Source organism: Schistocerca nitens, chromosome 12 (assembly GCF_023898315.1).
Source record: "Schistocerca nitens isolate TAMUIC-IGC-003100 chromosome 12, iqSchNite1.1, whole genome shotgun sequence".
In the NCBI taxonomy this organism is placed as follows: domain Eukaryota; kingdom Metazoa; phylum Arthropoda; class Insecta; order Orthoptera; family Acrididae; genus Schistocerca; species Schistocerca nitens.
The window spans coordinates 105,450,341-105,476,868 of record NC_064625.1 but is presented as its reverse complement, the minus strand read 5'-3'; the positions used below and the strand labels follow the sequence as shown (position 1 = coordinate 105,476,868).

Here is a 26,528-nt window from a genome sequence, read left to right as displayed (position 1 = left end):
TTTATGTAAATCTGGATCAGCAGAGGGCCTATGACACTACCTTGCGGAACGCCAGTTATCACTTCTGTTCTACTCGATGATTTACCATCTATCACTACGAACATTCTTTCGGTAATGTAATAGTAGTAGGAACTGGTTCTGCTGTAGGTAAATTAGCCTTTCCACTACTGAATAAATTATTTTGATTATAATTATTATAAACAGTATCTCTTGTGATGCACGAGAGTCATATACAAATTAAGTTTCCCTTTTATTTAAAATAAGTAAATATATTATGCTGGAAATATGTCACATATGTGTCAGAACAGTGATGTAACAATGCTATGACAGTCAACCAAGTCTTCCCTGTCAAAAGCGGCAGCCAAGAATTGCAGATCTTATTCTTCCTCCCCACTGACTGTAAGATTTGGTCTGTGATAAAGTTTCTTAAAGCATAAATCACAGCACTGATGGAAATTTGCACCAGGTGTACAGGCTGAAGGTCACAAGGAAATAAGTGCTGCATCAGTGGTGGAGGCAATTTTTTGTACGCCCTCAGTGTCCATATTGAAGAGGGCTATGGGTGACGATCCCTCATCAGTGACGAACTTTTGGAGCTGCTGCAGCAGCACAGTACGGAGGTCCGTCACTGCACGAGTCTGGATCTCAGCAGCCATCCCACACACGTCTGAATTGTTCTTGTATGAAATATGTCCTCCATTTGCTGCACGGATGACATATAGCCGAATTCATCCCAAACTGAGCATAAGGTGTCTTCTGTCGCTGAAGCTACAGCAGCTGATATTCTGGTTTTTAGTTCCTCAGTGTCATGAGGTAAGGGAGGAACGTAAACACATTGTTTAACATATCCCCACTGGAAGAAATACAGGGTGTCAAGTCAGGGGACCTAGGAGGCCAAGAGTGTAATGCCTGGTTTCATGGTCCTGTACACCCTATCCAATGTTTAAGCACGTTGGCACTGAGGAAACTGCACATGTTGTTGCTGTGGTGCTCCATCTTCTGATTGACAATTTCATCTGAGTCAAGTTGGGGGAATAACCAGTTCCGTAGCATTGCAAGATATGATTGTCCTCTTATGGTTTCTTCCTCAAAAAAGTGGGGTAAGTGAATCACGTTCATGTACAATTGTTTCATGAGGGTTTTTGAGCCCCCATATACGCACATTATGATGGTGAACCTTACTGCTAATATGGAAAGTTGCCTCATTGCTGAATATCAACCATGGCATAAAAGTGTCATCTTCCATGTCCTCTAGCAATGCTATTCTAAAGATCACTCACTTCACTTTGTCAGTATCTTGAAGAGCTTGTACCAGCTGTAATCAGTATGGTCTGAGGGCTAATCGATGCCACACGGTAATGCACGATCTCAGCTAGCACGACGTGTAGACGTGTGGGGGCTCTGCTCAAATGCTCGTCAGATTTGTTCCACTGTTTGCTCAGGAACACGTGGCCGGCCAGGACTTTTGCCTTTACAGAGGCACCCTGTTTCTTCATACTGTTTATACTACCGTCGAATGTTCTTTGGTGATGGTGGTTGAATGTTCTTGGGTGATGGTGGTTCAGCACGAATTTGAATATGAAACACCCGCTGAATTTCGATCAATGATTGAGTACAACTAAATTCAATAACACAATATTCCTTCTGTTGCGTAGATGCCATATTGCACGAGACTGGCTGCACACTCCAGGTCAGCGCTCGTAGTGACATCTAGTGAATTTTTTCTGAAACTCTAGTCCATGCCGATTACATCTAGAGCTGCTTCAGTTACCTAGTGACATTTGTCTCAATGTTATTACAAGTTAAAATTGGGTCATTCTTTTTGGGACACCCTGTATATGTGTCTTCAGATTTAGCTTTATTGTTTTTTGGAAGCTCTGGACTGTTGCACCTTATAATTAAGTTTTTGTGTTGGACTGCGGAACTGCAGTTTGAGGGACTAAATTACTGCTGCAGTTGTGAAATATGATCAAGCAATTCGTGACTTTCTACCAATGAATGGGAAATAATTCTTCTGCCAATGACTCCTCACAATGTACAATATTTCAGCACTTAGTAAATGGGGACAATGCTCATCTGTCCAGCTTGAGATCAAACCTCATATTAATAACATTTTTGACAACGTGCAAACAGGTGACAATAGAACCCACAAACGGCTTGCTGTTTCTAATAACTAAATAAATAAGATCATGACTATTGTTTGTCAGCTAAGTAGATGTACGGTTATACATCTCTCTGCCAGAGTGTTACTTTACAACACACTGCTCACCAATACCATTAAACGCTGTGAAAATTGTGACTAGCTATTCAAGTAAAGAGGTATGGAGTGCTGAACACTTTCTGTGAAAGTGCTTGCCGACATACAGTTCGGCGCACAACAGTTTTTATGAAGGGGCTGCTTCTTCATCAGCCATATAGTCCTGTTCTTGATACCAATGGTTTCCATCTTTTCTTGCACGTCAAGAAACTCCTGCCTAGTCAGCATTTTAATAATGGTAAAGAGCAGACTGTCACAAAATAGTTCCTTTCACAGGCCACAGGAATACAAAAACTGACCCCATGATATGACAGGTGTAAAATTCTGGTGATGACTCTGGTTCAGAAATAGCTCAGACATTGTTGTATCTGTTTGAATAAATAAATAACTACAGCAGCTGTCATATGAAGATTTACTAATTCTCTGTTTGTTCACAACTACTTTCATGACTATAAAGTCACTTACTCGGGTGCCACATAATTAACGTTTTTAAACATTGAAGCCCTCCCTCAATATTACAGGCTGTCCTCATACTGACTACAGCATAAAAATGCAACTGTACAAACCTGATAATATGTAGCCCAATGTCAGGTTTTGATGGTTGCATTTCTATGCTATGATGAGGACAGAGAACATCTGTGTTTTATTGAGGGATGGCTTACATGTCTGAAAAGGTCAATTGTTTGGCACCTGAGGATGGGGGATCACTAAATCTTCTCATGGCAGCTGTTATGGTTATTTCTTTATTCAAATGGATTTTTACAGCTGTGGCTTTCTCACTCGCCCAGTGATTTGTACCTGTTACCAATAAAGTTTTGTTGTCTATCTATTTCTTTTGAAGAAAAGGGAAATTTAATTACTGGATGACCCAAGTACACTCTATTACAAAAAAAAAGAAAAGATACACCAAAAATGAATTACCCAAAGGGGGTGGAAATTGGTAGATGTGACGTACATACGAGGGCGGTTCAGAAAGTAACCTCCGATTGGTCACAGTGCGGGTTGTGGGGGAGTAGCGACGCCATCTGTGCGTTCACGCACTCAACAGGTCAGTCGGCATCAAGCCGTGGTCGAGTGAATGTCGTACCTGCGCTAGTTTAGTTTTTGTGGCAGTTTGAAATGTGTGCTGCAATAGAAAACCCCGCCAAATGTGAAGTGCGTGCTGTCATAAGGTTTTTTACAGCCAAAGTATATTCTGCAGCAGCTATTCATCGTGAGCTTTGTGCCGTGTACGGACCAAGAGTTATGAGTGAAGGAGTTGTCCGTGAATGGGTACGTTTATTTAAAAGTAGACGAGAAAACGTTCATGATGAAGAGAGGAGTGGTAGACCATCATTGGTGACTGACGAACTCGTTCAGACAGTTGATGCAAAAGTTCGTGAAAATCGACGTTTCTCAATGTCGGAGTTGTCTACTGGTTTTCCACAGATTTCTAAGACTCTCTTGTACGAGATAGTGACAGCAAGATTGGGTTACCGAAGAGCTCAAAGATGCGGTCACAGGCTGGCTCCAGGCACAAGCGGGTGATTTTTATGCAGAAGGAATTTCAAAGCTTGTGAAGAGATACGATAAGTGCCTCAATCGCTATGGAGACTATGTAGAAAAATAGTGCAAAGATGTAGTTGTAAGATGTATATATTAAAATATTTTTATTTAACTTGGTGTATTTTTTTAAATCAACCGGAGGTTACTTTCTGAACGGCCCTCGTATATACAATTTCAGAAAAATGTATTTTTTTTTTTTTTCTTGGAGTGTATTAGCTGTCAGTTACATGGAGTAAAAAGTGAGTCCCCATGCACTCAGCTGTGATACAGGGCCGAGGTTTGTGGTGGCGTGCCCACCTTGGCCATTTGCTGCTCCTGCTGCTTCTGCTGGGAGAACTGCTGCTGCAGCAGGTCCAGGTTCAGCTTGATGTCCTGAAGGAAACGGATTGCCTCCTCCCGAGTCATCTGCAACAGTGACAGTGTCGGCGAATGTCAAAGCCGTTTCCTCACCCCTTGTTGCACCACTGATTCTCAACCTGTGCATTATTGCCCCTGGGGTGCAGTACGATGTCTTGATGGAGTGCGTGAATGGAAAGGGGTGTGGACATTGGGGGCAGGAGTTCTGTGTTTGGTATGATGATTCTTCTTTTAGTTAGTACCAGAAAAAAATATAGGTGAAGTTGACTTCCTAAATATTGTTACTATATAACACATGATGGTTTGTAATAAAACTGGTCAGTGTTACACTCTTACTGTTTACTAAGCAACAGCAACAATTAATATAGGACACAATATATTAAAATACTGACAGAAAAAAATATCACAGCACCAAAACTAATTAATGAGAGTAATGAAATTTCAAGAATACGTTTGTCTAGGTAACAATATTATGTGGAGGAAAGTTGCTAATCACCATATACTGAAGATGCTAAGTCACAGATAGGCACAACAAAAATATTTTCACACTTAAAGCTTTCGGCAAATGGCCTTCGTCAACACTAGACACACTCATGAAACTGCAACTGACACACACGACTGCAGTCTCAGGCAACTGAAACCACACTGCCTATTGTTGACAGAGGCCATTGGCTGAAAGCTTCGAGTGTGAAAATCTTTTTGTTGTGCCTATCTGCGACTCAGCATCTCCGCTATATGATAAGAAGCAACTTCCCTTCGCATAATATTATTACATTCCATCCCGGATTTTCCATTGTTTGATTTTTGTCTAGGTAACATATTTAAGTAATTTACATTGCTAGACCACAGGTTAATGTAAATGTGAGATAAGTCATTGCAAATATGAAATGCTGCTATATTAGCACCCAGTGTAACCACCAGAATGTTGAATGCAGATGTACATGCATTTTTTGGTACAGGTGCCCGATGTAAGTTTCATTATCCTATTCAAAAACACCACCTGGAGTGCTGTTCATAAATTGCAGTACAACAGGCCGTATCACCAGGTTGACAATATGCAATCAGGGTGCACGAGATAGCCATGACAGTGCTCTTGCTGTCATAAGAAATCACATCCCTGTCCATAGGTCCATTACATCTAGCATGCAGACAGATTGGTTGCAGGCCATCAACTAGCCATGTCACAACCAGTACATTCTGCCATCATAGGAAACGAGGCAGAACCAGATTTCATCAGAAAAAAAAAAAAAACAAACCTGCACCCTGCCTTCAAGTGAGCTCTCACTTGACACCACTGAAGTCACAAATGATGGTGGTTTGAGGTCAGTGAAATGCATGCTACAGAGTGTCTGGCTCAGAGCTGTCTTTGAAGTAACCAATTTGTTACAATTTTTTGTGCCATTGTGGCGCCAACTGCTGCTGTAGGTGCAGTACGATGCCCCAGAGCCATACAATGAGTGCTATGGTCTTCCTTCTCGATAGTGCATTGTGGCCGTCCAGAGCATTGTCTTTCTGCAACAGTACACTCTTGTGACTACTGATACCAGCAATCGTGTACAGTGGCTACATTTCTGTCAAGATTTACTGCAGTATCACAGAAGGAACATCCATCATCTCATAGCCTTATCACACATCAGTGAGGTGTTGATAATGACATCTTTGACACCTTTAAGTCATTTCTGAGTAACATCAGCTCACGATGTCCAGTCTCAAACATAACTAACATTCATGACCATTAAAGCAAACCTGAATTGCATCAGCATTGCACTACTAGCGCCATTCTTATGCAATTTCTTTTTGTCAGTGTGCTTCATTCGTATGTGTCTGACAGGGCACAGTACCAAAAGCTGCAAGTGAAATTGTGATATTTCAGGGAGCTGTCCTACAGCACAGGGTCAAAATGTAAACATTACACTCTTCCTCAATCTCAGCAAAGTTGGTTGATTCTTTTGCATTGTGTGTGGTCAATGTTGGGTCTTAAGTGGCTTATTTGTTCATGGGCAGTTCCTGAGAAAACGGAAAATCTCGATTTTTTTTCTGATACAAAAGTACCAGTTGTGTGGATGGCAGCTTCTCTAATTTCGATTTTGAAACTTGTTTCAGTGTCATCATCTGATACTGAGATCCAGAGGTTCAAAGTTACTGTACTTAAGCATGTAAAATATGCACATACTATCCAGACTGAGACATAAATGTAGTTTTAACTGAAGTAGTTATCACATGGCAAAGGGTTTGGGGTCATCACAAGGATTCTTTCACCAAACTGCCTTGTTGGTCAACATATGTTTTACCAATAAAACTTTGTGATGCACTCTCTATGTACAATGGGCATGTCATGCTGTTACTGACTGTCTTGTCATGAAAATTATTCTATGGTGGTACAAGAACCTTACAAAAAATCATTCTTTGTACTTGCATTTTTTGGTATACTGTAGGTGTAGCCTGAAGTGAACTTGCTCTGGATGGGAGATGGTTTTGTTTTAAATTATGCATTTATATTTATCAAAGTATTTATCAAAGTATATAAACAAATTTTCAACACTTGACTGATCTACAAAATCCATTTTATATAAGCTGGTGACGCTACTATAACAGCAAAAGAAATGCTTCTGTTCGACCACAAAAAAGACCTAAAGAAGAGCATATCGAAGACTCTGACAAGAAAGTGGGGAACCGGCTGCCTCAATCCTCATTTCGCCTTACCAAAAATTTTGGGGTGCACAGATGTTCACTCTTTTCTGTGCTGAAAGTGGCACGTGCACAATGATCGTGAAAGAGAGAGGAGAGAGACAGTGTCAGCAGGACAGAAAGAGAAAGGGGACAGTTATACAAACGCTTGGAGGCCAAGAAGTGGGGGTGACTGAGGAAGGTTTGGACACACTAAGACTGACAAATTTTGTCCACATTCCCTATATCCTAGTCTAGGGGTCAAAACACTGTGCATAGAGGATACCATGGGATTTGAAGAGAAAGACAGCAGAAAATGAGAAAGAAAAAGACAGTAGCAGTGGGAGCAAAAATGAATGGGACAAAGACAATGGCAGTGGGACAGAGAGACAGCGAATGTGGCGGAGAAGGAGACAGTGGTAAGGTGGAAAGGAGGAGCAAAAGAAAGAGATCAAGGCACTGACAGAGGGCAGGAAGGGGGGATGAGAGAGAGAGAGAGAGAGAGAGAGAGAGAGAGAGAGAGAGAGAGAGACTGAGTGTGAAGGCTGAACTACAAAGAGAGACCATATAAAAGGATTTATAATGTTCTGTATTAAAAGAGTGTGAATATATTTGCATGCCAGAATTTTTGGTGAGGAAGGCAGGCGAAATGTGGATTGAGGCAGCAGCTTCCCCACTTCTCCGTCTTTTAAAGAGTAGCATATTTACATTTTTTGTGTTCTGGCAGCAGTATTTTTTTTGCTGTGTACAGTTTTTGTTATTTATTTGTATAATTTATTATGATGGAAAATTTCATTATTGTTATTAGTACTATTTTAATGATTATTGATTACTGAGTCATGTGTGAAACATTGGAGGAATGTGAAACATGGATGTACTTGTTTTCTTAACAATGTGATAACTATCTTTGATGTAACTCCTTGGTGGCAGTTGTGCAGTTGATGAGTTGCACACAGGACCTTGTGTGGATTGGATGTGATTATTAATAAAAAGCTAATGTGGAAGAATGAAGCAGTCTGTGACATCTACTATAAAATATATTTTGAAACAAACAGAACCCTGAAATTGTTTTTCTAAGAAGGATCAACCAACTAGGAGAAAACTGTTCCAGCAACAAGAACAAGTGCTAACGGACAACCAGTGAGGGATCATTTAAAATTCCCCTATTGCACCAGTGACATTTGTTTATCTGCAAATCTCTGCACTTGTCCATTAGATGCTGCTGAGTGTACGGTGCTAAATTTGACATTTTTCTGCTGCTGTGCCAGTTGAGACCAGTAGAAATGGTGTGGTGTCTATGTGAAGTTAAATTTCGTGTAATTGTCAGATGGGCCAGTGATTAGTAATCAACCCAGCCAATGTATTGCACTTGGTTGAGAAGAAGTTACAGTGAACTCTTCTTTGTCAATATGGTATTGGTGTGTAAGATGAATCATTTGCATGTCTTCTGGTATCTATTATAGTGCAAAAATACTCTCAACATTAAGAAATGGATACTGTTGTAACACTAACACATAATTCTAATGCTAGTGATGATAATGGTGAACACTTCATTGGAGGTAGTAGTGATATGCGAAGTTATAGAACAGTCAGTGCAAGTAGTGAAAGGGAATTCCAACCTTCTCCTGATACTAAGTGTCATCAGAATGTTTGATGCCGACGCACGAGAGAAGTTAAGCAATGATTCGCTGTCAGAAGTTTAAATGCATGTGACAAGCTCCTGAAGGCTAAAAGGAATATTAACAGCATACTGGAGTACGTGCAATACAGTTTTAAAAGGAAATCACATGCTGTAGTTCAATATCATGAAGCAGTGTGTATTGGTGAAGCACAAGAACGCAGTTCTTGTCTCCATTATTGTTAATTACAACACTAGACATAGCGAGGAATCTCAGGTTTACAAGATTTACTGGGTTTTATTTGATTTCAAATGGTGGAAGCACTGGTGGGTCAAATGTATTAGTTGTGATGGAGAGTACTTTGAACTGGTTGGTTGGTTTGGGGAAGGAGACCAGACAGCGAGATCATCGGTCTCATCGGATTAGGGAAGGATGGGGAAAGAAGTCGGCCGTGCCCTTTGAAACGGACCATCCCGGCATTTGCCTGGAGCGATTTAGGGAAATCACGGAAAACCTAAATCAGGATGGCCGGACGCGGGATTGAACCGTCGTCCTCCCGAATGCGAGTCCAGTGTCTAACCACTGCGCCACCTCGCTCGGTAGTACTTTGAACTGGATAAGGTTGTTTTGTAAACAGTTTGAAAATATACAGCTTTTAAAAAAATAATTCTAGTTTCTTTTGGTACCCCTTCATATGCTGCTATGTCAATGGATGGACAATTGCCAAACGGAGTCTATATATGCTTCCAAGTACAGAGTTTGAACTGTGTGTGTCAAGGGAAATGGAAAAATGATGTCCCCCAAATGTCTATGCAGACACAAGCAGAAAGAATGCCTGAAGATATTTTTTCCTGTCAGCTCTGAATCCACATTTGATGACAGTCACTAGTGTTTTGTGGCTCCTGTTATGGACATATGGATGTGCAAGTACTACTGGAAGCTCCTGGAGGAAGAGATGTAGTTTCAAAAATCATACTACAAAATATGTGCAAGCTCCTGACATTTATTTCTTCAGTGAACACGAAATACATACAAAGAGAATAACAGATTTTCCTAAACTACATTCTAGGGACATGCAGCCAAAATTGTGCTGAAGTAGAAGTGATATACACCAGTACATGCCACAGTGCTGACTTTGATATTGGTGAACTTATGGATCACTTCAAAAGTGTCAATGACATGGCGTTCAGTGATACTATTGTAGAATGTGCATTTTGTAGTAATTCATCTTGTTATGACCATTTTATTGAAAATCCTCACATATAAGTACCGTATTGACTTGAATCTAAGCCGCACTTTTTTTCCGGTTTTTGTAATCCATAAAACCGCCTGCGGCTTAGAATCGAGTACAAAGTAAGCGGAAGTTCTGAAATATGTTGGTAGGTGCCGCCACAACTAACTTCTGCCGTCGAATATATGTAGCGCTACACAGGCATGCTTTACAGGCACAAAGATAAATATTGGCGCCAAAACCTCTGCGTCAGTAAATAAATTAAAAAAAAAGGTGGAAGACGAGCTTTTATCTCCGCCCCGAATTTCGACCACTGCAATTTCATACATTATCCAACGAAGTAAATACAAATTCCGTATTGTTCATCTTAGAATGTAGCAGCTTTTCAATGTACTACGAAAATCCGACTGGCAAGACCGTTTGCGATGTTTGTCAGTATGGCCAATTCTACGTTCTGATTTTTTTTCTACCTGTGAGAAGAGATGGTTGCTAATGGGAACTTTTGTGAATTCTGAATCACATGCAGTATTCTCTTCACCATAAGAATAATACGAATATAAACATTTTGCCATGTATTCTTTCGTGTTTGCTGCTATCTCATTTAAATCCTGTCTGCCTAATAAACTACGAAACTAGAGTGAGACAACACAAACGCGGAAGTATACACATATGTCATGTTCATATTCGTATTATTCTTATGCCTAATAGTGATACAGTCAGAAATGAAGCACGGCAATTGACTAGATTTTTAAATCTAAGATGACTCTAATTTCTGTGCAGAAAATAATGTACTAAAGAGGCGTCTGCAAAGATTTTCAAACGGAAAAAAATTTTCGCTAAACTCTCGTTCAGAATATCTTCTATCATACGCAGTTTATTATTTGGTTCTTGTTGATCATTATCAAAGAAAGCAGCAGTGTAAATAACAAAAAATAGCAGTCTCTTGCCATTGTTTCGCTACTGAGACAATTACTCTCTCTTTTTTTTTATTGTAAGCGGCGGTAGCGCGCACAAAAGCAAACCATGCCGCGAGCGGCGACAGGTCGTGAACATTCATTATCGGAATGCGACAAACAATGCATGACACAGTACAGTAATGCATTTTCAGCTTAGAGTGACGAAAATACCTATAACAAAGAGAACGGCAATTATCAGATCAAAGAAAAATAAGCAATCAATTCAAACCAGACGAAGCACGTGAAAAACGAAGGGTACCCGCATAAATAAGGACGGAGCGCCTGACGCATAGCAATGGCTACCTGGTAAAGCTTAACTGCTAAGCTTACGGCTCTGAGCACTATGGGACTTAACTTCTGAGGTTATTAGTCCCCTAGAACTTAGAACTAGTTAAACCTAACTAACCTAAGGACATCACAAACATCCATGCCCGAGGCAGGATTCGAACCTGCGACCGTAGCGGTCCTGCGGTTCCAGACTGCAGCGCCTTTAACCGCACGGCCACTTCGGCCGGCTTGCTAAGCTTACGGCTCGAACCAAATTACTGTAGCTGTATCGTCATTCATTCGACCTGAATTCTGTCTCATATTACAATGGGCCAACTATTTCGATTTGGAGGTGCGGCCTAAAACTTTTCTCTCCCCTTGAATTTCGAGTCTCAAATTTCAGCTGCGGCTTAGATTCGGTAAATTATTTTTTCCTTTATTTCGAGTCTCATTTATCAGGTACGGCTTAGATTCGAGTAAATACGGTATGTTCATTAGAATGCAGATACTTTCCAAGTTAGTTAAATCAGAGGCAGGTAGGAAGTTAAATCCTTTAACTTTGGTTAAAATGATGCTTTTAAATACAATTTTGTAGCAATTAATACCTAAAGGTACCTTGAAACTGTGACCACAGCTGGGATGCAAACCTGGAACATTACTTACCGAATGAGGTACGCAGAGAAGTTCAAAAAGTATGAGATGACATACAGACACAAGTAAAGCAGTGAGGGTGGGTTGCACTTTATACCTGGGTATCTCATTCGGTAAGAGACTAGTGGTGAAAGGCAAACTTCTGGTTTCATGTCCTGATGCTGCACACATATTTCACATGCCAGAAGTGAAACATTCATTCTGGAAATTAATATTTTAACTTCTGTAGGCTACTGTGGTGCCAGTACATGTTCTATGCTGCACTCACAACTCTGAAAAGGGGATTGCCTGAGCCAGCTCGTTATGTTGTGCCAATTTAGGGACAGTGAAGCTGTTGAAGCTGGGTGTACATTGTGGTATGCTCTACCTGTATTCAATGGAAATTAATAGCGTCTAGTCAGTTACATAATCTGTACTTTTTTGGGAAGCTATTTTGCTCAAAATGGTTGGCAAAATGATGTACCTGTAATATGCAAATGAATACTGATAATTATAGATTTATATCCCTGTCTGAAAATTGTGCCTCAATTTATAAAAGGTGATCAGAAGTGAATCTAAGAAGCCAACAGGATTAAATGATCACCTTTGAAAATTACATTTTGGCAAAATACATATACCAATTTGTTTTTCTGAGGTTTGAGACATGCAACACAGCAGATAAGTGATTCTCAGTGTAGACAAAGACCATGTAGTTTCCAATAAAGTCTTGTTAGTATGCAATTTTCCACATTTCCTTATTACTATTCAGAAAGATAATCAATGATAACATGTTACAAATATAAAATTCAACAAAAATGTGTTTCAGTATTAGGAAAACAATTAATTAGTTTTAAAAAAGTATACTTTGACTCACGTAACTGAAATTCTTTAAAGAAACTTCCTTTGGATACAAGTTTCTTTATCTTAATATAAGGTTATTATGTGTAAAAACTTTACTGTTATTTTTGGAGTTCTTTGTCCATACACATTACCTTGTATAGAAACCCTCCTGCTGCATTTAAACGAGGATTTGAGGTGACAATAGCAGGTAGCATGATGGAAATGAGTGGGGGCATGGGGGGGGGGGGGGGTGCTGACCACCTTTTACAGGCAACAGTATAAATGTAAACTCTGGCCATAGACCCCATCGGTACTGATTGGCCACTGTGTCATCCTCTGCCAATTTCGTCTTTGGATGCGACGTGGAGGTATGGGGGTCAGCACACTAGTCTCCTGGCCATTTGCAGTTTTAGTGATGTGGAGCCCCTCTACTAGGTCAAGTAACTCCTCAACTGGTAGCACGAGGCTGACTGCACACCGTACCAGTCTTCTAACCAAGGAAAAATCCCTGGCTGTACCAGAATTCGAACCACAGACTTCCTTACGGCAGTCTAGCACACTGATGCATGCATCTATGGAGGTGCAAAATTACAGATCTTTGAATGTATTAAACTTTTTCATCTTTTCATTTAGTACTTTAAAAAAATTTGGGATTGATTTTGAAAACATAAACATGATGTAAAAGTCATATGGCGTGAATGGATGTGATATCCCAAAGGGCAGGTCCAGTCATCTAATTGGAAAGGTTTTTCCCTATCCTTTACACCCACAGGCACTTTTATTTTACACAAATGAGAGTTGGGTACGTGGCGGTAATGTTTTCACAAGTTGCCTGGCCTCCGATAAGCCTGTGACAGGACTGGAATAGGGAGTGCTGGGTGGGTGGACTGGGAAAGTCTTGGTACCTGGGTCTACCACAGGCAACAGGCTGGGATTGGGACTGGATTAGGATGTTGTGGAAGTTGGAATACCACTTTAGGAGGGGTGGGAATAATATCGGGTAGGGTATCCCTCACTTGGGGCATGATGACAAATAATCAAATCCCTGGTGAAGGAAGTTGTTCTAGTTTGGGATGGTACTGGGTGACGAAGGGGGACACTCCTTTGTAGCTGGTTCTTGGGGATGTGAAAGCAAATGGTATTACAGACCTGTTTTTGAACTAGGTCTGGGGAGGCCTTGGTGAGACTCTCAGCCTATTGAGGAAGGGAGTTGTTGTCACTGCAGATATGCTGTCTTTGAGTGGCAGGATGTATGGGAGGGATTTTTTGGTGTGGAAGGGATGATAGATGTCAGAACGCAGGCACTGTTGATAGGTGTAGTGTGGACAGGTGGAGCCATCAGAGAGGAAGTGGTCAACATCAAGGAAGATGGCACAAGCCATAACAATTGATGGGTGTCCAGAGCAGGAATTGTTGGTTGCCTCTACTTGCCCCCCCTCAGCAGTCTTCAACCGCATTGAAACTTGTGAAGATGATAAAACAGAGCCACCACAGGCATGATGGATAAGTTGATTGGTACTGGTATAACTTTTGCCTACTTTGGTGCTGAACCTGATCACGCACCATTGTTTGAGCATTTGCTCCATTGTGCCTCATGATAAAGTTATTAGGGCAAGTAGAGAGAGAGAGAGAGAGAGAGAGAGAGAGAGAGAGAGAGAGAGAGAGAGAGAGGATACAACTGTTACGTGTAGCAGACTGACCTTGGGTACATTGTGAAGACAAGTATAAATTGACCTCCCCTTCCGCCACACAGCCCAACTGGTCCAAACTGTCACTTTACTCACAGCCACTAATTACATAACAGAGAACTGTAGAAATGATCTTACGCATTATCATATCCTTGATAGATTGATTCAGTTCAGTACATGCTGCATGAAATTGTTTTTGCTTGGATATACCCACCAGTCCTTCCTGCAAGAACTCTTCAATGGCCAGCGTCACTCCCTTCTCATCTCCGGTCCAGAACACGTACTCTGCCATGTCTTGTGGTGAATACTGGATCCCGGCATACGATGACAATTTGTCACCCTGTGGACAGTGCAAACATTTAGAAACATGTCTCTTTTTTCCTCACTAGAAAACATACGTAAATGTACTATCACAGTTATAGGCATGCTGCACCACTGAATTATTGTGCCGTTATTACATGAGGAGGTAGGGAAGAAACTTCTCACAATCTGCGTACAAATATGGGATTGCCAGTAGTGTTGTATGGAAGTGAGGTTTTGAGACACAAAAAGAAAGATGACAGTGAAGTACAAACAGTAGGGGTTAGGTTTTTATGGAGCATAGAAAAAAGGAAATTCTGCTTCACGCTACGACCCAGAATGTAAATACCAATACATATTTCACCACATGAAGATGATGGTGTGTACCAAAACACACACTGGAACAGTAAATGACATAGTCATATTAATGGTAATGTTTTCCAAATGGCCCATACTGTTCTACTGTAGACAGCATTGAAATATAGCAGCGATATGTTCACTTACTAAGATATCAATACTAACATATTTTTCTTTTCTGCTTTCTGTTTCATATGTAGTCCATAGAAACCTTCAAAATCGTTGTCAAGCTGTTGATTTGCAGAATGTTTGAATCATAGAAAGCAATAATTTTGAAATTTCAGTTATTTTCTTGATGGGGTTTTGAAATCTCAGTGCGTACTCCAGCTTCCACTTGATTATCTTTGTAAACATTTAAAGACATTCAACCTAGTGTGTAAAATTATTTTAGACAACATTAGGTATTATGTTTTTATATGAAGTGTAAATGTACGTCTGTCAGGATGAAAAATGAAAGTACCGAAATTTCAAGCAAATTGGCATGCTGACAAAAAGGCATGATCAGTCCAACGTCAATGTGTTCATTTCCAGATGGTAATCTACTGACTTGTTCATTTTGCTACATCTCTAAACTAACTGGTTTTCTTGAAGAAACTAATTCTTTGCTCACCCAACAGGCATTGTGTGCCCCACAATTATTATTATTATTATTATTATTATTATTATTATTATTATTTTTTTAAGGTTTTCAATATGGTTGTTACTCAGAAACTGTACTAGTTTCAACATAGGATTTTGCAGCCAAACCCCTTGAAAATTACTGTTTAGTACATTGACCCAGGGTGAATTTTGATACATCCTATAAAATAATCATAATTTGCTTTGAGTCTTTGTCCCACTTCAATGCGGGGTCGGCCTTGTTACTATGTATTAGGCGATGTAAGTGTCAGAGGGTGGCCGGATGCCCTTCTTCTCGCCACCCAGAATCCCCCTACGTGAATTGAAAATATCTTCAAAGTTAAAACTGACGCTTAAATGTCCATTTTAGGCAGCAATGCTGTTTCTGACAGTAACGAGTACAAAGATGTTTCTCGAGTCCATTTTTAGACCCTATTTCATATAAAATTCGTAGTTTTCTGATTGAATCCATAGTTAGCAAAAATATTTCATTCACAAACTCGAGTCTACTGCTGCTCCTATACACAATTCAGGAGCGTATAAAATCACTTATACGTGTCCCGTTTATTATATACGATAAACCGGAAGGTCTTTTAGTGTCAGGCACGAGTAACATTTATTGGGAAAACGAGGCACTAACGTACACAATTTACTATTGCTGATCATCCGCTAATTTCCGGACAAAAACCAAAAATCGCTGAAGACATTTCCATTTTACATGGAGAAATGAAGGGTCATAGGCTCCATGTACTCGGAAGAGCTGCAGATTTTCGAGCTTATTTCTAAGGACGGTGGTCCCATCCTAAATGATTATGTAACAAAAATTTTTCAAAGGTTTCAATCCACTGCTCGCGGGATTTTGATTGCTTAATTTTACTGTATTTACTTTCCTCTTGCCCCGAAACATTTTCTTTGAATCTCATAGCTATGTACTATCAAAGTTTCCTCATGCAAAGATTTTCTGGATTGTACAGCTGTATGTACAAATTTTTTGTATAATTTTACGTAATTCTGTTGTCTAATAGACAGCTCTTATTTCTACTTAATCTGTTTTACTTGTGTGCATTTTCAACGATACATTAAGCTCTCTTCCTTTGTTTTCAAAACAAATATAAACTGTCGTTTTCTCCAGTTAAAAAATGGTTCAAATGGCTCTAAGCACTATGGGACTTAACATCTGAGGTCATCAGTCCCCTAGAACTTAGAACTACTTAAACCTACCTAACCTAAGGACACCACACACATCCATGCCCGAGGCAGGATTCGAACCTGCGACCGTAGCAGTCGCACGGTTCCGGACTGCGCGCCTAGAACCGCGAGACCACCGCGGCCGGCTTCTCCAGTTATTTCTGTTGTAATTTTTCAAATGTGCACATATCACTGTCCGCGGCCCAACTTGTATTAATAGCAATGTAAGCCATTGGGCCGATCTGCCTGATGTTCCTAACTAGCGATTATACGTACACTCAAGAGTGTGATGCGAACTACACAGGGCGAAATTTTTGACCTTTCGACTTGCTATTTTGAAGAGAGACTTGCGAACAAACCTGAAACTTGCTGCTTAGATGTTGACAGCTATCGGGCGATCGTAAGGTAGTGAATTTCCTGTTCACGAACATGACTGTGTGGTGTGCAGGCACAAATTCTGAGTCTTCCGACATGAAATTTTGAAGGTGGTAATAATCACTGATTTTGCTGTAATGGTTTGTCGGCGATGTAACGATCTTAAGGTAGCCAAATGCCTCGTGAAATGCATGAATTGTCGCTGTGCTACAGGCTGCAATCAGAAAATTCTGGGTGTCTCATTAGTAAGGATTTTGACAACGATCTGCTGATTTTAAGGTAGCCAAATACGGGGTGGAGCAGAAAAAAGCCATGTTTTTCACTACTGAATGACTGGGACACTGTTTGATAAAAATAATAAAAACAAGCATTAAGTGATAGAGGTTTGAAATATACATACTTTATTTTTCTATCCTAATTAATGTCTTTGAGATGACGTCCGTCTTGTTGGATACAAATTTGGATCCTCTCCCTGAAGTTACGCATGGCTCTCACCAACATTTCATTCGGCACGGCTTCAATTTCCTGACGAATGGAATTCTTCAGGTCATCGATTGTGCGAGGCTTGTTCATGTACACTTTTGATTTTAAATATCCCCACAAAAAGAAGTCGCACATCGACAAATCGGGTGAGCGAGGGGGGGCCAGTAAACATCACCATATCTCGAAATAACGTGTCCTGGGAACATATGTCGAACTACTTCCATGGATGCTCTCACCGTGTGAGCTGTGGCACCGTCCTACTGAAACCATATTTCTCTCATGTTCACTTGACGCCTTTCAAGTTCTGGACGAAGAAACTTGTTTAACATAGCACGCTGATGTCACAGTAACTGCAGTTCCCTCCTCTTAAATAAAAAAAAAAAAAAAATAGGGCCCAACAGTCCCCATCTTTGAAGTGCAGCACCACACTGTTACTTTCAAACTGTGGAGAGGCCTTTGGTGTAATTCATGTGTGTTCTCCGGCGCCCAATACCGACAATTTTGAACATTGACGTAACCGTCTACATGAAAATGTGGTTCATCACATCACCCGACAAAACTCTCTGCGCTGCACAAAATCCCCTTCACTAAGCTGCTGCACGATCATTATCTTGTACGGGTGAAACTTAAGGTCATCGTGTAAGATGCGGTGAAGCGAATGACGTGACAAACCCAGCACTACAGCCTGTCGCCTAGCCGATCGTTTCGGACTAGCAAGAACTGCCGTTCTCACTCGGTCTACATTTTCCGGAGTACCAACTGAACGGGGAAGACCAGATCCAGTACTTCTAAGCGCTGCAACCCATCGGAGTACAGTATTTCGATCAGATACTGCACCTCGACGTCCGCCTCTGACATTTTGACGCAAAAGACGTTGCACTGTGACTACGGAATCACAGTTTCTAGAGTACTGCTCGACAACGAACACACGGCGCTCCATAGTGAGCCGTGTGTCGGCTCTCGACATATATCACGCTGTTAAGATTGTTCTGAGTCCTTCCATTCCACCGTTAATTGATTCTTTCATATTTATAGTTATGTTGCGTACGATTCTGTTGAGATTCTCCTCTCGCGGCGTGTCTGGTCTTATCGATCTTCGAGTCGTTGCTTCCTGTTAGCCTGGTGTAAGAGAATAAGATCATTGAGGGGATGGCCGGTTGGTTGCCTAGCGGTGACGAGTCGGTCGGTTTTTAAAATCGGGAATTAGAGAATGTCGAACGATGGGACCGCGGCGTGGCGTGGCGGTGGGGAGTTGGCTGTTGTTCCGAGAAGCCGCTTGGGGGGTGCGAGACGAGTGGGACGAGTTGACGGAGAAGGCTGTAAGCTCTTGCTGTGAACACCCGGGGGCCACGGCTGTGGTTCCGAGTCACTACGTGGTGGGAGTGGAAACGGATGTCTTTAAATTTTCCGTCTGGAGGCGGGAATGATGGACTAGTAACTCGCCTAACCTGAGGAGTGGTATTCCGCCGCCGTGCGTGCAGAGAAGACGAAGGCTTCGGTGACAGAGCGCGTGACTGTGCCCAGTTGGGTACGCTGGCGACGTGGACACGGGCGGGTGTGAGGAACCATTGCGTCGGAGTTCACCTGCTGTTTCCCTGATAAACTGCAAGTTAAGTTGGTTAGAGGTTTAGATGTTAATTGCAGAATTTTGGTTTGTGCAACCAGCGTCTTTTCTGCCTTGTGGCCTCCTGCGTTCGGGTGTTCTGTCCCAGTCGCCGGTGTATTTATAGACAGTGATCTTTTGAGTTCTTATTAGTACTGTCTGGGAGGAAGTGTATTTCTGGGCAGGGATTATGGTTCCTGATTTGATTCCTCCTCCTCCCCTGGCCTCGCGTGAGCTCGATGTGATAGCTGAATGTGGGTCTGTTTGTCCGCTTCTAGCCTGAGCATCCTTCGGGAGACAATTGCGGCCGCCCTTACACCCGGTCGGTTAATTATTTCTATCCCAGGACATTTTGGTGGCAGGACATGGTATTAAAGTTGTTAGCTATTATAAAATGTTAAATGGTTTATTTTACTCTGTTTTTGGCCACTTTTTAAAACGGTCAAGTTTGCCTTTCATTGGTGGTTTTTTAAAATTGTTAGTTATTGTAAAAGGTGAATGTATCTCTACTTTGATTGTTTTAATTTACTTGGCATACTTTCAAAGTGCTAGTTCTGCCGCCCTGTTAGCGAGCCCTTGTAATTTAATATCTTGTGGCAAATTTTAAAAGAAGTTGGCTCCCTACATGTTCGGTAGCGAAATTGTATGCAATTGGTGTTTTTGTTTCATTACTTGGAAAGTTTTAATTCTGTTACTAAATGCTTTATCAAAGTCTGTTTTAAGTGAATTGGCTTCGTTATTAACGGTAAAGTAAAGTTTTCAATTTAATTACTTGGAAAATTTTGATTTGTTATCAAATGTTTTATCAAAGCCAGTTTTAAGTAAAACGGCTTGGCCGTTAACTGTAAAGTAAATTGTTTTGAAAAGGCACTCATGCCTGCTAGCTTTTTGGATCTGTTCCTGGTCAAGTGGTAAAGAAATGACTTTTTCTTTATTCATTACTTCAATCATTAATTGTAAATTGCAACTCTACAGTGACCAACTAATTTTGGCCCTGTTTCCCAACTGGGGGTTTTCCTTGGTTAATCGTAAAACCCGTCTCACATAGCGGCTGAAACTGCATTGCATCGGCAGTCTTCCGACATTCATTCAAGGTCAGTACCCCCTCTCGTCGCCGTATAGTACCGGTTCAAAAAACATGCGTTTCCTCTGCTCCACACTGTACCGCAGCTCGCACATGAATGGTGTAAAGTTACCGCTTCATCATCATTTCCTTGTCAGTTTTGAGTGCCGTTGACGCTAATGTTCCCTATAGCCCCTTGTAAATAACACTTATCAAATGCTTCACGAATTTAAAACAAAATGAAACACAGTAATTCGTTACAGACGAATGGAAAAACTAGTAGAAGCCGACTGCGGGGGAGATCAGTTTGGATTCCGTAGAAATATTGGAACACGTGAGGCAATACTGACCCTACGACTTATCTTAGAAGCCAGATTCAGGAAAGGGAAACTTACGTTTCTAGCATTTTTAGACTTACAGAAAGCTTTTGACAATGTTGACTGGAATACTCTCCTTCAAATTCTAAAGGTGGCAGGGCTAAAATATAGGGAGTTATAAGAGTTGAGGGGCATGAAAGGCAAGCAGTGGTTGGCAAGGGAGTGAGGCAGGGTTGTAGCCTCTCCCCGATGTTATTCAATCTGTATATTGAGCAAGAACAAAAGAAAAATTTGGAGTAGGTATTAAAATCCATGGAGAAGAAATAAAAACTGAGGTTGGCCGATGACATAGTAATTCTGTCAGACACAGCAAAGGACTTGGAAGAGCAGTTGAACGGAATGGACAGTGTCTTGAAAGGAGGATATAAGATGAACATCAACAAAAGCAAAACGAGGATAATGGAATGTAGTCGGGTGATGCTGAGGGAATTAGATTAGGAAATGAGACAGTTAAAGTAGTGAAGGAGTTTTGCTATTTGGGGAGCAAAATAACTGATGATGGCCGAAGTGGAGAGGATATAAAATGTAGACTGGCAATGACAAGGAAAGTGTTTCTGAAGAAGAGAAATTTGTTAACATCGAGTATAGATTTAAGTGTCAGGAAGTCGTTTCTGAAAGAATTTGTATGGAGTGTAGCCATGTACTGAAGTGAAAAGTGCACGATAAAAATAGATTAGACAAGAAGAGAAGAGAAGCGTTCGAAATGTGGTGCTACAGAACAATGCTGAAGATTAGATGGGTAGATCATGTAACTAATGAGGAAGTATTGAATAGAATAGGGGAGGAGGAGTTTGTGTCACAACTTGACTAGAAGAAGGGATCTGTTGGTAGGACATGTTTTGAGGCATCAAGGGTTCACAAATTTAGCATTGGAGGGCACCGTGGAGGGTAAAAATTGTAGAGGGAGACCAAGAGATGAGTACACTAAACAGATTCAGAAGGATGTAGGCTGCAGTAGGTACTGGGAGATGAAGAATCTTGCACAGGATAGAGTAGCATGGAGAGCTGCATCAAACCAGTCTCTGGACTGAAGACCACAACAACAGTAAGGTACTGCAGTTTTAAAAATCACAGTGAGTGACGTCCCGTTATGTGAGCATAGATCCGTCTACGTTCAACTGGGATTCGGTCGGCGCTATGGCGGTAAACTCCTACCTCTCGCGCGGTCCTTATCAACAGTGGCGGCTGCCGTCCGCCGCGTGAACGCAAATTGAGTTAGACTGCTACTAACTCGCGTTGACTTGAAACCCCCTTAACCGCAGTTAACCCGATTAGCTGACCCACCTCCAGCAGCGGACAGTGGTACTCACCGCGGTATCCGGGGGCGCCCTGCGGCGCTGCTGTGGCGGCATGGCGGCGCCCGCAGCCCGCGCCGCCTCCTGGTTATTCCCCGGCTGGCGCTGCTGCTGCTGCTGGGGGGAATCCCCCGCGACTGCGTGCACGCCCAGCTGCGGCAGGCTCAGCTCGACGCGCGTCCGCGTGGAGGGCGTCGCCCCCACCGCCGCCTCCCCTTCCGAGGTCTTGCTCAGGTGCGCCACCACGCGCCCGTCTTCACGCGCTGGACACAGAACAACACTTGACCTAGTTGAATTGGCTGCTCATCTACTGTCCCATTTGTACACAACGTCCTGAACCAATACTCCCTAGTTTTGGATCGGTAGGAAAAATCCGTACCCAAAGACTGGAAAGTTGCACCGGTCACACCAGTATCCAAGGAAGGTAATAGGAGTAATCCACAAAATTGCAGGCCCATATCATTAACGTCGACATACAAGAGGATTTTAGAACATACACTACTGGCCATTAAAACTGCTACACCACTAAGATGACGTGCTACAGACGCGAAACGTAACCGACAGGAAGAAGGTGCTGTGATATGCAAATGATTAGCTTTTCAGAGCATTCACACCCGGTAGGCGCCAGTGGCGACACCTACAACGTCCTGACATGAGGAAAGTTTCCAACCGATTCCTCATACACAAACTGCAGTTGACCGGCGTCGCCTGGTGAAACGTTGTTGTGATGCCTCGTGTAAGGACGAGAAATGCGTACCATCAAGTTTACGACTTTGATAAAGGTCGGATTGTAGCCTATCGCGATTGCGTTTTATCGTATCGCGTTGTCGAGATCCAATGACTGTTAGCAGAATATGGAATCGGTGGGTTCAAGAGGGTAATACGGAACGCCGTGCTGGATCCCAAAGGCCTCGTATCACTAGCAGTCGAGATGACAGGCATCTTATCCGCACGGCTGTAACGGATCGTGCAGCCACGTCTCGATCCATGAGTCAACAGATGGGGACGTTTGCAAGACGACAACCATCTGCACGAACAGTTCCACGACATTTGCAGCAGCATGGACAATCAGCTCGGAGAGCATGGCTGCGGTTAGCCTTGACGCTGCATCACAGACAGGAGCACCTGCGATGGTATACTCAATGACGAACCTGGTTGCACGAATGGCAAAACGTCATTTATTCGGACGAATCCAGGTTCTGCTTACAGCGTCATGATGGTCGCATCCGTGTTTGACGACATCGCGGTGAACGCTCATTGGAAGCGTGTATTCGTCATTGCCATACTGGCGTATCACCCGCCGTGATGGTATGGGGTGCCATTGGTTGCACGTTCCGGTCACCTCTTGTTCGCATTGACGGCACTTTGAACAGTGGACGTTACATTTCAGATGTGTTACGACCCGTGGCTCTACCCTTCATTCGATCCCTGCGAAATCCTACATTTCAGCAGAATAATGCCCGACCGCATTTTGCAGGTCCTGTACGGGCCTTTCTGGGTACAGAAAATGTTCTAATGCTGCCCTGGCCAGCAAATTCTCCAGATCTCTTCACCAATTGAAAACGTATGGTCAATGGTGGCCGAGCAACTGGCTCGTCACAATACGCCAGTCACTACTCTTGATGAACTGTGATATCGTGTTGAAGCTGTTTCGGCAGCTGTAACCGTACACGACATCCAAGCTCTGTTTGACTCAATGCCCAGGCGTATCAAGGCCGTTATTACGGCCACAGGTCGTTGTTCCGGTTACTGATTTCTCAGGATCTATGTACCCAAATTGCGTGAAAATGTAATCACATATCAGTTCCAGTATAATATATTTGTCCAATGAATAACCGTTTATCGTCTGCATTTAATTCTTAGTGCAGCAGTTTTAATGGCCAGTAGTGTATATTGTGTTCGAACATTATGAATTACCTCGAAGGAAACGGTCTATTGACACACAGTCAACATGGGTTTAGAAAACATCGTTGCTGTGAAACACAACTAGTGCTTTATTCACAAGGGATTTCAGATAGATTCCGTATTTCTGAATTTGGGGAAGGCTTTTCACACGCGGCTCTTAGTGAAATTGCGTGCTTATGGAATATCGTCTCAGTTATGTGACTGGATTTGCGATACCTGTCAGAGAGGTCACAGTTCGTAGTAATTGACGTAAAGTCATCGAGTAAAACAGAAGTGATTTCAGGCGTTCCCCAAGGTAGTGTTATAGGCTCTTACCTGTTCCTTATCTATATAAACGATTTGGGAGACGATCTGAGCAGCCCTCTTAGGTTGTTTGCAGATGAAGCTGTCGTTTATTGACTAATAAAGTGAGCAGAAGATCAAACCAAACTGCAAAACCATTTAGAAAAAATATCTGAATGGTGCGAAAAGTGGCAGTTGACCCTAAATAACGAAAAGTGTGAGGTCATCCACATGAGTGCTAAAAGGAACTCAAACTTCTGTTACACGCTAAATCAGTCTAATCTAAAAGCCGTAAATTCAACTAAATGCCTAGGTATTACAATTACGAACACATTAAATTGGAAGGAACATATAGAAAATGTTGTTGGGAAGGCTAACCAAAGGCTGCGTTTTATTGGCAGGACACTTAGAAAATGTAACAGACCTGCTAAGGAGACTGCCTACACTACGCTTGTCCGTCCACTTTTAGAATACTGCTGCGCGGTGTGGGATCCTTACCAGATAGGACTGACGGAGTACATCGAAAAAGTTCAAAGAAAGGCAGCACTTTTGTATTATCGCGAAATATGAGAGTGTCACAGAAATGACACAGGATTCGGGCTGGACATCATTAAAAGAAAGGCTTTTTTCGTTGCGACGGAACCTCCTCACGAAATTCCAATCACCAACTTTCTCCTCCGAATGCGAAAATATTTTGTTGACACCGACCTACATAGGGAGGAACGATCACCACGATAAAATAAGGGAAATCAGAGCTCGTACGGAAAGATATAGGTGTTCATTCTTTCCGGGCGCTATACGAGATTGGAATAATAGAGAATTGTGAAGGTGGTTGATGAACCCTCTGCCAGGCAATTAAATGTGATTTGCAGAGTATCCATGTAGATGTAGAACACTGCTGCTGTTTTTGTCTGGTTGCTGCCAACAATGGGTGTCTTACAGTACAGTACCCAAGTGGAAGTGATTGTCTTATTGTGCTGTGCCAGCACTGTAGGACAAAAGCGAGGTTTGTTCTCCTTCCTTGGCTGCCACTGTGCTAGGAGGCGTTGGGCGAAGCTAGCTCCTTGCTCCTGCCCAAGAATACGTTCAGAATGTTGTGAACGAACTATACTTTACACCTACAGCTACATATCCACTGTGTAGAAGAGGGTGAGATCTGTTCCGTACTTCGGTTATAGCACTGTATCAAAGAACAGAAAAAGAGGACATTCTGGAGCCATAAAGAATCCATTATTTACCAGTTACCGAAAAATAGTATCACATAACGAATATCTTTCTTTGCGTGTCTATCTTCAACATGTTAGACACAATTCGTAACCACTGGGACAAAACAGGTAGTAATTCTGCATGAATTTTCGATAGCTCTGAATCTTTATTAACACTTTGCCGTCCGCAAGTCTCGTGCAAATTTATTCGCTTGACGCCGGCAGCGCTAATTCGGATTACTTGGTTTGTCGCCGGCCGCTTGTCACCTTTCCGTTGATGACAAGCTTCAAACATATTGACTTTTGCGTGCTTTAATTTTCCGGAAATCCTCTATTTTGCCGTATCGTTCCACAAACTCGAATTTTCTTTTTAAGTAACTGCTTTGCATGTTCTACACTGTCATAATAATTATCCACCTAGAGGTGATGCCACTTTCCATAAGAAGGTGTCAATAGTTCCATCACTGTTTTTGCTTAAGGTTGTCCAGCGCCGGCATATATCTCGAATGAGGAAACGTATCCCTTCTTCGAATCACACAGCATCCAAATGAGTATACCGTATTTCGTAATTTTCGACGAATTGTAAAATTTAACTTTCGACGTAACGGTATCATTCCTTCATCAATTGAGATGTTTTGACTTGGATTAAACGTTTCTTTAAACTTTTTGAAAAAATAATCAATTACGAATTGCACTTTGAAAAGCCCGTCGGCATTATCCAGTTTATTGTTGCTGTCGGAAAAAATGATAATATTTGTCTGAATCGGTTGCAGGGAAATTGTTTTGCGAAATATCTGTGTGTCTATCAACGGATTCGTTGACCAGTAATCATCGATCCTTACTTTTTTTTTTTCAATTTCCATAAGGGTAGCAAGCCCCGTTACGTCGACAAATTTGGAATTTTTCAGATCCAGTTTCCTTCTATTGCAATTTTGACTGTAGTACTTGTTGGTTTCGTTGCTAATATTTTCAATTCGATCGTTGCCAATGTATAATTGTACGATATCCTCTACGCTCTGTGTATCTTCGGGAAATATGTTTCGACCCGGGGAACCTTCAAATTTATTATTGGTCCTCGGTAAACCAAAGTCTGACCACTGTGCACTGTCTTCTTCGTCTGATTCAGTTGACAACCGTAGCGTTCGCCAAATTATTCTTGGACGTATTTCACTGTCTTCCGACGATTCTGCTTCACTTTCATTTATTTTTTTAATCCAAAGTCGTCTTCCCAATCGGCCAAGAAGTCCGCGCATTCATAGTAAATAATCGTATCGTCTCTTTCGTCTGCCATGGTGAAAGGGCACAATTACTTATAAAAACAAAAAACTTGTTGACGTGTGTAATTTACTGTTACCTAAACAAAACACCAACAGAATGAAGAAGATACTACAGTGCTGTCACTGGCCACTGCGCGATACTA

The 26,528-nt window shown here is 41.8% G+C and overlaps 1 protein-coding gene across 1 annotated transcript in view; it reads right to left on the bottom strand.

The window, feature by feature from the left end:
- LOC126215147 (uncharacterized) overlaps window positions 1-26,528 on the bottom strand; it is a 393,554-nt gene that overhangs the window by 28,846 nt on the left and 338,180 nt on the right. The window contains exons 6-8 of the mRNA XM_049941808.1: window positions 21,732-21,979; window positions 14,272-14,397; window positions 4,100-4,207 (exon numbers count right to left, since the gene is read on the bottom strand). Coding sequence (XP_049797765.1) covers window positions 4,100-4,207; window positions 14,272-14,397; window positions 21,732-21,979 — 482 coding nt within the window. The remainder of the gene's footprint in view (window positions 1-4,099; window positions 4,208-14,271; window positions 14,398-21,731; window positions 21,980-26,528) is intronic.